The sequence below is a fragment of the Punica granatum genome, chromosome 7 (assembly GCF_007655135.1).
Source record: "Punica granatum isolate Tunisia-2019 chromosome 7, ASM765513v2, whole genome shotgun sequence".
Lineage (NCBI taxonomy): Eukaryota > Viridiplantae > Streptophyta > Magnoliopsida > Myrtales > Lythraceae > Punica > Punica granatum.
This window is the reverse complement of record NC_045133.1, coordinates 28,560,631-28,573,248: the sequence shown is the minus strand read 5'-3', so window position 1 is coordinate 28,573,248 and position 12,618 is coordinate 28,560,631. Positions and strand designations below refer to the sequence as shown.

The window sequence follows — 12,618 nt, the reverse complement described above, 5'->3', positions numbered from 1 at the left end:
CTTTGCGACGTCATCTCATTCATTCAAGTTGTATCATTCATATAGGCTGTGTATAGTTTATGATAATGAATATGAATAGTGAGCACGATATATGGGCTCTATCATTGGACTTCTCCAACTAAGCGAATTTTTACAAAACACTTTAGCTGAAACAATTCAACTTTTGACTGACTGGCTGTCCAAATTTCAATCCCATTCCAAGATGCATGGATGGATTATATTTTGGGCACGAACAGAAAAGTAGCAGCAAATGCAAATGGCTCGTTTTCTGATTTTGAAAATGTGCATTATATATGTATAAACTGTAAGCATTTGGAAAGTTCTCGCGGACACTACGTTATTTTTTTCATACTCTCGAGTTTTTCTTTTATTTTTTAAAAGTTGCGAGTAAATTAATATAAATATATGCATTACTCAATCATGAAGTAGGTAATTATAATATAAATTAATATAATAATATATACGTTTACTTAGCTGTGAAACAAATAATAATAATAATAATAACAACGATAATAATAAATAAATAAAATAATAAAAATATTATAAATGTACATTAATATAATAATATATACATTTATTTAGCCATGAAGTAAATAATAATAATAACGTTAATAATAAATAAATATATTATAATAATAAATATTATAGTAGTAGTAGTAATAATAATAATAATAATAATAATAATTTGTCAAATGCAAAGAACTTTAATTAATCTTCTACATTAACTTAATTACGAAATTCATTTTACTAAACTAAGAAAAAAAATACAAGATGAGTCTTATTTTTGTTCTTACTTTAATCTTACTGGTCGATTTATAAAGTATTTAAACATGAATTGTTACTCATGGAACTTGAACAAGTCAATAATATTATGGATAAAATGCATTAATATAATGACATAATAAGAGTCGGTCGAAAAATACGTTATGTATTTTTAACATGGATAATTGAATTGCCAAAATTTTCAGATACTTTATAATTATTGTATTAAATTGAAATAGAATTTAACTATAAATCAAGTAATATATATTTTTCATCATATATGTACTGTACATTATTTTATTTATTAATTTTTTCGTGCCTGGCACGAACAACCATACTAGTGTGTGTATATATGTATATATATATATATATATGTATTCAGTCTAGTGTCTTCTTGATCAAGACCACTAATAGTTTAGTCCTCGAATTATTCAATAGCCACCAATTGGGTACTTGAATTTTCAAAATGAGGAATTTGATCCATCATTTTCAATTTCGTCTAACACTTTGGTGCTGACGTCAAGTCCTTGAGCGGAAATCTGACGTGGAAGCTAAGTTGGTAGAAACGACATCAATTTTATGCCACGTCATCAACGAAACGACTTCGTTTTGCTTCTCGGACGCCTAAAAACAAAAACGACGCCGTGCAACCTTGGCCTGCAAACCCAAGAACGCAAACGACGGCGTTTCGGTCCTTCCGACCAAGCAAAACGGCAACGTTTGGCGGCTACCCTGGCGGACTTAGAAACGACATCGACTTGGCAACCTACAGTTGTCTTCTCTGCCTATTCTTCCTTCCGAGAATGAAACCCTAATTTTCGGAAAATTCCGAAATTCAATCAACCCTATTCCCACAAATTCTCAATTTCCTCTAATCCAACTGAAAACCCTAAGCCCCAAATTCCGTAAATCCTCCCAATTGAATCCCAAAATTATCCAATTGAATCGAACTGTGAACCCAAAAATGCAGCCGGGCAATCCGATTTAGACACGCAAAATGCCGTCGTTTGGCAACCTACCTATCGAAAAAAAAATGATGCTATGCCATCCTTCGGTTCCACACAAAAACGACATCATCTACTGCCTCTGTTAGCGAAGGGGTTGACAGGTGCGAAAATCAGCCCCAAAATTATCAGTCTAACCTAATTGCAGAGTTAAGTTGAAAAAGTAATTTATTTTTCTGCCTAACCCACTTGATTCAATAGAGTAAAGGTGAAATCGAGGACGATTTCGCATTTATCCAAGTTAGTGAATGTTACAATGGCATGAAGTTTGCTCTTTTCTACCATAAAAGATTCGAAATGCTGTTCCTCTTGTTGACCAGTGGTTGTGGACCACGAATGTTGGTATTTGTTCAGTTTTGTTTGTCGTTTTGGCATTTATATGTCGGCTGGTAGGTGGACAAGCATAAAGGAGTTAACTTTTTTTTAGTTGTGGACCATGCTTGTGTGTTGGGGTTGATGCCACTGTTTTGTTTATTTATTCTATCTTTTATTTGTTGTTTTCTTGTAAATGTCAGACAATGTCAGGGGAGAATGCTCGGTCGGATGGAGTTGAGACTGGTTCTGATGGGATTAAGGATGAAACATACGAAGCTAGATCAAATGAGTATGAAGAGAATGAGGATGATGATGAGAAATCTCGCAGAAGCATTTGATTTTGTAGATAAGGTTACAAGTGATGTAGCCGAGTCTTCAAGACAGAGAAAGTCAAAATGAAGAACTAATATTGGTATTAACATTTCCTCAGAGAATGAAGTGTCAGAAACAGTTATGAGGGTTGAACATGATATTGTGATACCTGAATTTGATTATCAAAGACACATTAATGAGGAGTATCAGATATTGAGAGGAAGTGATGACGAAGACAATGGGATGGTGCCTGCAGATTTTGCCCATGCACCATTTGGTGAGGTTCACTTGAAGTTAGAAATGGTCTTTTCCACTCTTAAATTGTTTAAAGAAACTGTGAAGGACTATAATATATATCTTGAGAGAGTTGTGAAGTTTAAGAAGAACGACAAGATTAGATGTAGTGCCGCTTGTGTTGTGGAACATTGTGAGTAGAAAATTTCTGTTCATGGGCTGATGGGGGGTTACCGGATCAAGACCTTCTATCCTACTCACACTTGCAGCAGGGTCTTGAAGCATCCTCTAGCAGACAGAAAATGGGTGGGAAAGAAGATAGTGGATGCCATGAGGAGTTATCCAAATATTACAGCAAAAGATGTAGCCAAATTCATGGCTTATAATTATCAGGTTCAATTGGGGGAGATTAAGTTGTATAGATCTTTGGAAATAACCAGAGACATTATTGAAGGGTCTGAGAAGGAACAATTTGCTGCACTTTGGGATTACTGTCAAGAGATAAAAAGGAGCAATCTTGGGTCAACTACAAGGTTAAGTGTCGAGAGGGTGGATCATAGTTTGCCTCCTAGATTTGAGAAAATTTACATCTATTTTGAAACAACCAAAAGATGGGCATTAAGGGGTTGTAGACCTCTCATAGGTCTTGATGATTGTTTCTTGAAGGGATATTATGGAGGCACTCTATTAGCAGCAGCGACTCAAGATCCGAACCAGGCTTTCTATGTTATTGCATAAGTAGTTGTTGAGATGGAGACTGAGGAAACATGAAAGTGGTTTCTTATAAGACTGTTTGAGGATATAGGGTACCCTAATGAGCATGGCTGGGAAGTGATATTTGATATGCAAAAGGTATTTTCTATATGTAATTTATGTGATTATTACTATGCCTTTATGTCTTTCACATCTAACCATTTTGTATATCTGCAGGGTTTGCTGCTAGCAGTTCAAGAAGTATGCTTAAGAACCAGACATTGGTTCTATGTGAAGCACTTGGAAGCAAATCTTTTGAACCAATGTAGAAATTAAGAGCTCAGAGGGTTATTGTGGGACTGTGCTTTTTCGAAGACTATGAATGAGTTCAATGCACATTTACATAAGATCAAGGAAATAAATGAAGGAGCTTGGATTTACCTGAAGAAGTTTGATGTACATCACTGGACTAGAGCAGCTTTCAGTACATCAACAAAGAATCCAGTGTTGGTGAACAATGTATCTGAGCAATTCAATGCAGCCGCAGTCAAGTTTAGAGGCCAACCAATCATTACGATAGTGGAAGATATCAAAGAATACTTGACTGTGAAGATGAATAATTCTAGGAGAGAAATTGAAAGTTACCATGATCCAATCACTCCAGCAGCTCAAACCAAGCTCGAGGATGCTAACAAACATGCGAACAAGTGGCATCCAATGTGGGTGGGGGATCCTGATGGCTCAATGTTCCAAGTGCTGCAAATCTACAGTCCAAGTGAGAAATTTGTAGTCGACTTGAATAAGAATAGTTGTTCTTGCAGGGAGTGGGATCTAAGTGGCATTCCCTGTTATGGTACAGTGGCTTACATATGCCACAATGGTCAGCAGCCTAAAATGTTTGTCCATGCATACTTCTCCAAAAAAACATGGCATTCCATCTACACACCTTTCATTCATTCAGTGAGAGGACATGCTCAATGGGAGAAGAGCGGTCTAAATCCAATCTTACCACCACAGTACGGTAGGGGTAGTGGAAGGCCCAAAAAGAAAAGGGATAAGAAGAAAGGTGTAACACTCAATCCATACAAGGTCAAAAGGAAGTACAAGGGTACCAGACGCTCAAAGTATGGAAACACAGGCCACAACAAGACTAGATGTACTAGGACAACAGTTAGAGAGAAGAAGCAGAAAACAACAAAAGCAAATGCAAAGGACAAGGTATACATACTTACTTAATACTTATAGATGACAACATTATATTTCAATTTTTATTTATTGCATGTCATTGCCCAGGGTAAATCTGTGGATATAACACAACATGCCGATGATGCACTTGTTTCCGAGTCAACAGTGCAAACACAAGAGGTATTTATCTTTTTTTTGGTCATTATCTTATTTGGGTGCATTTGTAGTGCTTATTTTGATTTTTCACAGTTGATTTTACTATGTAGAGCATCCATATTTCAAGACCAACTCCAAGCACCCTTACTTGGATGCAGCCAGGCCAACTAGGTGAGAGCATTCTAGTTTTCATCCACACACCTGGCCTGAACTTGCACAGAAACAACCATCAAGCTGTTAGGCCACCCCCACACAGGCCTCTAACAACAACAGCACCCTCACCTCCAGTCATGCTCCTGCCCCAATGCCAAGAACTATACCTACATCAATGCCAATGCATGCTCCTGCCCCAAGGTCAGTGACTAGTAGTCATGTAGCAGGGTCTCCTCTACACTATCAATTCTTCGAAGGCCGACTAGGAGTATGGCAAACAAGCAAGCTCAAAGGTCCTCATCCAGCTCAAGCCATAATTTGGCAACTCGGGAATCATGCTCCACGCAGGTTCAATAAAAGAAATAGCATGAAGAACTAAACCAGCAACTCAGGAATCATTAATGGAAGCATAAACATTTTTTGGTATATTTAATGATAGTACATATGAAAGTGCATAAGAACTGATATTTAGTCATCTTTTGGTCTTTTCGTATCGTTGATGACATGGTTAGGTTGGGCTTTTGGTATAGTTGATATTGATGGTATATGCAATGTGAAATTAGGTACATTTTGTATATGTGACATAATGGGCAATTTGTAGTGGTCAGATGGTCACTTTCTGACTACTTGGTACCATATTTTGTGGTCTTCAAATGTTTGTTTGACCAATTGAACTCTTAACTTGTAATGGAAGTTAATATATGCAACAATTATTCTCAAGAATGTTCAAAAGTTGGTGTTAGTACACAGTTGGTATTTAACAGTCACCTCCTGTCTCTCTCCTTTGTTCTGTATGTAGGAGAACAGTTCTGCAAATACTTGTAGACGAGATTACATTAAGTGAAGTGAATGTGAGATTGTTGTTCTGCAAAACTTGCAGAATAGTGCTCAGTGCTCTCAAGATGTTCAAAAGTTTGCTCAGTTACACTGTTGTTATTTTGTCATAACAAACAATCAATTGGTGTTTGTGCTCAATGCATTAGTCAATGGTCGCACAGGACAAGGTACAGTACAGTGCAGTGTAGTGCTAAGGACAAGGTACAATGTAGGACAAGGTACAGTACAGTGCAGTGCTCAGTGGTCACACACAATGGTGCTCAGTAGTTGCAAAGAATGGTGCTCAGTACAGTGCAGTGCAGTGCTAACTGATAGAAGTTTTAAGTGTTGTGCAATGCCAACTGATACCAAGATTGGATCTAAGTGGCTCTGTTGCAAAGTAGGATACTAGTGCTCTCAGCTTAGTTACCAGTTGGATCTAAGTGACTCAATTGCAAAGTAGGATATAAATGGCATAACAGGAACAAAATGAAACAATTGATATCAACAAGAGGTTCTTTATTAGATATTGTAGTTGTACTACATTTTCAGTTTATACATGGCATAGCATCCAAACAACTAACACCAACACCATCTACCCGTGCCAACAACTCCTAAGCATAATCTACCCGTGCCAGACAACTAACACTAGCACTCCAACACATTGATCAACAACCAACCCAGATCAACTACCAACATAGTGATCAACTTCAAAGGCCATTGCCAAAGGCCACTTCCATCACAACATAACCAAAACAGACCAGATGCACTCCTAGCCAAACCAAATAAACTACGACCAGCTTACTTCCACACTTTCAATGCCAAAACAGTAACCAACAAAACCAATATCAAACTCACAAGTCGTACCCTTTTCAACTGTAGCTCATAGGCGGCATTCCTCCTCGTAAGCTGACTGATCAACCTCTGGTCAAGAGAGGACTTTGCCAAGCCAATTTCATATTCCCATTGAAAATAACTGCAGCTCAGACTTTTGTTCCTCTACTGTGGGCACCTATAGAACGCTTTCCTAGGATTGCATTTGGTGTCGGAAGTCATCCTCAGAGCTCTTCGCTCACAATGACAGTAGATAGCTTCATCACTGTTACTACTTCAATTGCTCTTTTTTCGCCCACAATCACATAACCCCTCTTCGTTATTGGACATGCTCTAACTGCTCTCTCTCGTGCTCTTGGGTAGACGCCTGAATCCTCACGCAACTGATGGTGATTACAACTGCCCCACTGTGTTTGTGAGTTGCAATTCAAGCTACTCCAAATTGGGATGGCAATCAGTTGGACGAATTTGGGAATTTTGTGCTTAGGGTTTACGGTTCGATTGGAGGATTTTGGGAATTTGGGGATTTGGGTTTACGGTTCGATTGGACGATTTTGGGATTCGATTGGAGGATTTATGGAATTTGGGGCTTAGGGTTTTCGGTTGGATTGGAGGAATTTGTGAATTTGGGGATTAGGGTTTATGGAATTTGGGAATTGAGGATCCGATTGTGGAAATTAGGGTTTTGCAAGGAAGAAGATCGACTGAGGCAGCACGGCGTCGTTTTGGGTCCGACCGATCATATGGAGTTGACGTCGCACGGTGTAGTTTTGTTTTTGGGTGTCCGGGAAGCAAAACGACGTCGTTTCGATGAAGACATGACCCAAATTTGATGCCGTTTCAGACAACTCAGCTTTCACGTCACATTTCTGCCCAAGGACTTCTTGTCATGACCAAACTGTTAGACGAAATTGAAATTAATGGATCAAATTTCTCATTTTGAAAATTCAGGTAGTCAAGTAGTAGCAATTGAACAATTCGAGAACATGAATGAATTCTAGTATTAAACCCTTCTAGATCAGATCATCTAAACAGTGGCATTGCCATAGTATGCGTACCCTTTGTGTTTTGGGGGGGAGGGGGGCACGGGCATTCTGGTAACTCGCAATTTACAAAACGTCTACTGTACACATCTACACCACAATAAAATATATATATATATATATATATATATATATATATTTAGGATAACATGACACACAACGCACACCCAGCGATCACAATAGGACAGGGACAGGACAGGAGCAAAGCGAAAGTAAAACCCACACTCTCTTCTTCAGGTTCTGGTGCTGGTGACGCAGGCGCAGGCGCTGCGCTTCAATAATAAAAAAATCCCCCTCCTCTTGTTAATCAGGATGAGCAAGAAGGCATAAGAAAGAGAAGCAGGGCACCCCCGGCGATGGCAGTGGCGATGGCGATGGCGGGAGAGATAGCACGACCTGGGCCAGGAGAAGAAGAGGAAGAATAGAAACGGATGACGCCCTACTCATCAAACCACTGCATACTGTTAGTGGGTGAATTCTCTTTCTCTAAAGGCTTGGCTATGGCTATGGCTTTTGGCTCCGCCTCCAACATTCATGCTACTTCTTATGATACCTACGGTAATTAATTAATTAATTAATGTCTCCTTCTTCATCTGGTCTTGGTCTACCCTGCGTTTGCATTTGCAATAGATAGGCCGGCCGACAATTCACTTACTATCAGCAGCAGCAGCAGAGCAGATAGTCAAATTCTAGGTCACCTGTGAGTGTGCGGCAATGATAGCCAAACACCATTAATGCCGTGGTGGACTAATTTTTTTTTTTTATCTTCTGGAAGAAAAAATAAGAGGGACACTGAGACAGAAGTTTGTGTGTGTGTGAGTGTGTGTGTGTTGGTTTGTATGCAAAACAAAACCACCAGCTGCTTCAAATATGTATTTGTTTTCCATCTACTAAGATGAATGAATGAATGAATGGCTGACTGACTGATGAGGGATTGGGACGGGCTGTTTTGTTTCTTGGCTATTGACTGGCCTCTGTTATTTTTATGACAGATCAGTTGGTGAAGAAATTCAAGAAGGCAAAATCAAACTTAGGGATTTTGAAGGAGCTGGGAGCTTCCTTGACACATGGAGTAGACACCACGAAATTGAAATTGTATACTGATTTTCACCTGCAGATATTCGATTGAATCATTTTCAACTTTCGTCATGCAGGCTTCTATGGGGAGGAAGACAATAGGCTTATGATCAAGTAAGCTTCTGTCACTTTCTTTTCTCAGCTAAAGCTTATCCAAAAAAAAAAAAAAACCCTTTTTTATCGTTAGCCCGAACAGATCAATGCGAGCTTTGATATTAAGCCATTTGCTGCCAACTCCTGGATAGCATCAGCTACAAAAATCCTTTTAGCATGAACAACCATCCTTTAGAACTTGACATGCTACTGAACGTTTGTTGCTTCCACCAAAAGAGCTCGTTGTGCTCTTGAATACTTGCCCTTCTGTCCTCACCGCAGTTAATTTATGAGAGTTTCTTCTTTTCTTCAGCATGCATAGAGCACTTCTGGACGGATTCTTTTGAAATGCAGGTGCCATGCTTCTTCCAATGGTGAAGTACATGTAAGCCACAAAATCAGTCCTCCCTTCAGCAATTGGAATATCGAGGTCATTGCGTCCCAGAATTTTCTGGAACTGATTGAGTGCATGGAGTTTAGAAAGGAAGACTACCCTGAATATAACCATAAGAAAGGAGCTGGTTCGAGGTGTGACAAACCATTTCCCCTGGGTGCCTGTAGCACCTTCAAGTTCGGATTGTCGTACTAAGCGATAAAGATGTCCCAGGCATCGAGGACAAAGCACATATACTCCTCGGAAGACCTCCTTAGCAATGTTTTGGGACCCCAATCCCATGGGGGCAGCGGCCACTGAATTCTTTTGGTCTTACTTATTCTCACGCTGCACAGCTTCCAAATGTAGGTTTGATAGCGGAGCATGTGAATCTGGCTCCTGCTAGCAGTGGTCGCATAAAAGAAAACATGACTTTGCCATTTAAGATAAGCATTAGAAATGAATATCCAGGGTTATCTATTCAGTACTTACATGACACGAGGAAGGCTCCAGGAACATTTTATGATGTTCAAGGGAGTTCTATGGCTGGCCACTACCCGGGGGTGTGTGCTGAAAGATACGATTCCAGTTTCCCAAGTAGAACCTTAAATGGAGACTTATATGCAGCGCATGAACTTCAGTGTACAAAAAAGCTTCAGAGCTTTAAGGTTGCAAAGGCGGTCACTACTTCCTGATCATCGATTGAGTGCCAGTGACAGCAGGGAACTTCTGCAAATATCTGAATTAATCTAAGAAAGTTGAACTAGCTGTTAGATTCTAGAATGCTTTGTGGGATTAGACCTCAAATATCCTCTGCGAATACCGGATGTTACATTAGATGCACCGGAGAGTGGAGACTTCCTCGCCTGCTTCAGAGTGGGAGATCTCTGTCCTCAACTTAGGGCCAGTTCTTACTGCTTACTGCTGTTGATGACCTTAGATGTTGTTATGTTGTGTCGATTCTGCTTACTGTTACTACCAAGCACCTAACCTTAAAGGAGAGTTGCTTCAACTTATGGATGTTAAATTGACCATCTCGTCTAGATGAATAATGTTGAGCTATTTGAGGGCATCTTTCGACCATTTTATCATATGCTAAAAGTTGTATGTATCTGGCCAGCAAGCACTATTCCCCGCTTTTATACACAGAATATCTAATGCATCTGTCTGTGCTCAAAGGATTATCAAGTCCGGAAGAAATCCTGTTGTTTTTAGTTCTGAAAGCAGTACAAGGGGAAACGAGAATTCCCAAGTTATTTGGTCAGATGTTCCAAGGTTCTAGCCAAATGTACGGTGGGTCAAAGCGAATCTTGTACAACAAGGACCCATCCCACGGGAATGATAACTGGCCAGACTTCGATGGGCAATAATACCTAATTATTGTCTGCCAGTTATCCAACCTTATTCCATGCTTGAGATCATTGCCGGAACCCGGTTACAAATCTCTGGAAACCAGCAAAATCAGAGACAACTTGAATGTCCAAGAAGCTTCCTTTGAGCTCGTTCTCCATGTAATCTACAAGAAACTTGCACTGCCTTTCACCGTTTGTCTGCAACAAGCAAGATACATAATTGTCTAAGTAAGATCAAGAGCCGAAGAGAAAAGGGATTTGCTCGCCATTGATTAAAACAGCCGAAGAAGGAGTACCTCGAAAGCAAAGTATCCGCCTGGCCTCAACATCGAAGCGGCACCATGACAGAGATGGAGAAGATCGTCCAGGCCATCGGCACCACCATCGAGTGCAAGTCTCGGTTCATGTTTCCCGACTTCAGCCTGTAATCCCGGTATATTCATGCTCGGTATGTAAGGTGGGTTGCTCACAAGACCCGTCAGTTTTCCTTGGAATTCCTTCAGGGGCTCAAACCAGGACCCTTCCCTCACCTCAATTATGTCCTGTGTGTTTCAAACAAACATATAAACCAATAAGAAATGAGACACTGAACTCAACTCGACGATGCTCCCAATGCCATCTGTCAAATTTGTGCAGTTAAGTGCAATGCAACCAGCAAGTAGACCCGTGCGCTAACCTACCTGCAATCCATATCTCTGCACGTTAAAGGAAGCAACTTGAGCAGCCACTGAGCTCAGATCCGTGGCAATGACCTTACGGCAGCCGCCGCTCCCTAGAGCTCTCGCAATTCCTATGGCAATGGCCCCACTGCCAGTCCCCAAATCAGCCCACACTCTGTCGTTCAATCGTGCGTTGACCTTAGAGACGACGGCATCTGCGACCAAATCGACGAGGATCTCCGTTTCAGGCCTTGGGATCAAGACCCCTTCCTGGACGGACAGAACCAAATCCCTCCAATGCTCGCACCCAACTATATACTGGAAGGGCCTCCTCTCTTCAATCCTCCGCCTCCAAAGACTGTAGAGATCCCGGATGCCGACCTTGAGCTTAACTCGATCTGTTGGGGCGCCCAGCCGCATCTGGCTAAGCAGTGAAGAAGGGTCGGTGCCTTCTGGGAGGGCGTCCTCTAGGAGCCACCCGAGCTCTCTGCAGAGGAGGGAGGAGTGGGGTCCGTTGTCAGAGTCGAGGAAGGTGGAGCCCACCGAGGCGGCCAGGGACTTGGCCCAATCGTGCCATATCTGGAGGTCGGAGAGAGAGGCAGCGTACTTGGGGGGCCTGAGGAATAGGGGAAGTTGCGGCAGCAGGGAGTGAGAGTGAGAGTGAGAGTGAGAGGTTGGAGGCCAAGTGGTGGAGGAGGAGGAGAGCCGGAGCCGGGGGACTGAAGATAGAGCAGCAGAGGAGGATATGCTCCGTGGGCGTTGGTGGGGGAAGAGGAAGAAACGAGGTGGAAGTCGGAGGAAGGAGGAGGAGGAAGAGGATAAACCCCCAACCGAACCAACGAATCTTACCGCCTTCAATTTCATTTCATTCGCGTCCTTTGCCAGTGCCAATTGCTACGGCGATACCATGGATAATGGAATGGATGATTGACTGAAGTTTATTTATTTTCCCTTCCCCAAATATTATTAATATTATCAATATTATTATTACTATTACTAAATACCATTACTATGCAAAATGGATCAATCATGGACCCCCCCCAGGCCCCAACCCAATAGTAGGGGTGGCCCACGAGTGAGAGATGTAAGGCCTGGGCCTAGACTGGGCCTAACCTTCGAATTTGGAAAGCAGATGTTAGAGCCTGTTTATATAGATCCCAACCAGACTGCGAAATGTGGGTGGCATTGATGAGGGGTTAAAAACTCATCTCAGTTCCTTATCATTATTGTTAAAGCATGACTCCTGCTATGTGCGTTGTTAGAAGTGATTTTATACTGAAAATCATGAGCAAATATTATGTGAGTATTATTCATCTACCTGGATATGCAACGTCTAATTAAAATACTTAAAAATGGAAAACTGACCTCACAATGGGTCCACATATCCCACTTACAAATACTCTGATTGGTTCTTTACTCATTCACTTTGGACGAGTAATACTCATTGAATATTTTCTCGAAAATCATACTTGCCTTAAGGGCTTGGTTGAACAATAAATTGTTATCCAGTCTTAAAATAAGAGTGGAGTGAAGTGGCCGGACCACTTTTGTTTTTTC

General features: G+C 40.9%; 2 protein-coding genes across 10 annotated transcripts; one reads left to right on the top strand and one right to left on the bottom strand.

Annotated features, from left to right (window-relative positions):
- The first annotated feature begins 7,660 nt into the window (after positions 1 to 7,660).
- LOC116213957 (heavy metal-associated isoprenylated plant protein 41-like) lies at positions 7,661 to 10,122 on the top strand. 9 transcript variants are annotated; one of them, XM_031549122.1, is made up of 5 exons: positions 7,661 to 7,719; positions 7,819 to 8,065; positions 8,505 to 8,579; positions 8,662 to 8,698; positions 9,032 to 10,122. In XM_031549122.1, exons 2-5 carry the CDS (start codon positions 7,939 to 7,941, stop codon positions 9,264 to 9,266), a joined length of 474 nt encoding a protein of 157 aa, XP_031404982.1. In that variant the 5' UTR covers positions 7,661 to 7,719; positions 7,819 to 7,938; the 3' UTR covers positions 9,267 to 10,122. The 9 variants fall into 9 exon arrangements, 4 of the variants coding, with proteins under 4 accessions (XP_031404982.1, XP_031404985.1, XP_031404984.1 ...); XR_004158179.1 differs by having other exon boundaries at positions 7,663 to 8,065; positions 8,500 to 8,579; XR_004158180.1 differs by having other exon boundaries at positions 7,663 to 8,065; positions 8,500 to 8,579; positions 8,991 to 10,122.
- A 109-nt stretch (positions 10,123 to 10,231) lies between these two features.
- On the bottom strand, positions 10,232 to 11,981 carry LOC116213956 (release factor glutamine methyltransferase). The gene is made up of 3 exons (XM_031549120.1): positions 11,083 to 11,981; positions 10,699 to 10,944; positions 10,232 to 10,600 (listed from the first exon to the last, which is right to left on the bottom strand). Exons 1-3 carry the CDS (start codon positions 11,923 to 11,925, stop codon positions 10,469 to 10,471), a joined length of 1,221 nt encoding a protein of 406 aa, XP_031404980.1. The 5' UTR covers positions 11,926 to 11,981; the 3' UTR covers positions 10,232 to 10,468.
- Between the last annotated feature and the right edge of the window lie 637 nt (positions 11,982 to 12,618).

Excerpts from the sequence above, each read along its gene's own strand:
- LOC116213957 (XM_031549122.1), top strand. The coding sequence starts at position 7,939 with ATGACGCCCTACTCATCAAACCACTGCATACTGTTAGTGGGTGAATTC. Across the intron at positions 8,066-8,504 it reads TACTTCTTATGATACCTACG|TTGGTGAAGAAATTCAAGAA; the intron begins GTAATTAATTAA and ends ATGACAGATCAG. Across the intron at positions 8,699-9,031 it reads GACAATAGGCTTATGATCAA|GTGCCATGCTTCTTCCAATG; the intron begins GTAAGCTTCTGT and ends TTTGAAATGCAG.
- LOC116213956 (XM_031549120.1), bottom strand. The coding sequence starts at position 11,925 with ATGAAATTGAAGGCGGTAAGATTCGTTGGTTCGGTTGGGGGTTTATCC. Across the intron at positions 10,945-11,082 it reads TGCAGAGATATGGATTGCAG|GACATAATTGAGGTGAGGGA; the intron begins GTAGGTTAGCGC and ends TGAAACACACAG. Across the intron at positions 10,601-10,698 it reads GCGGATACTTTGCTTTCGAG|ACAAACGGTGAAAGGCAGTG; the intron begins GTACTCCTTCTT and ends TGCTTGTTGCAG.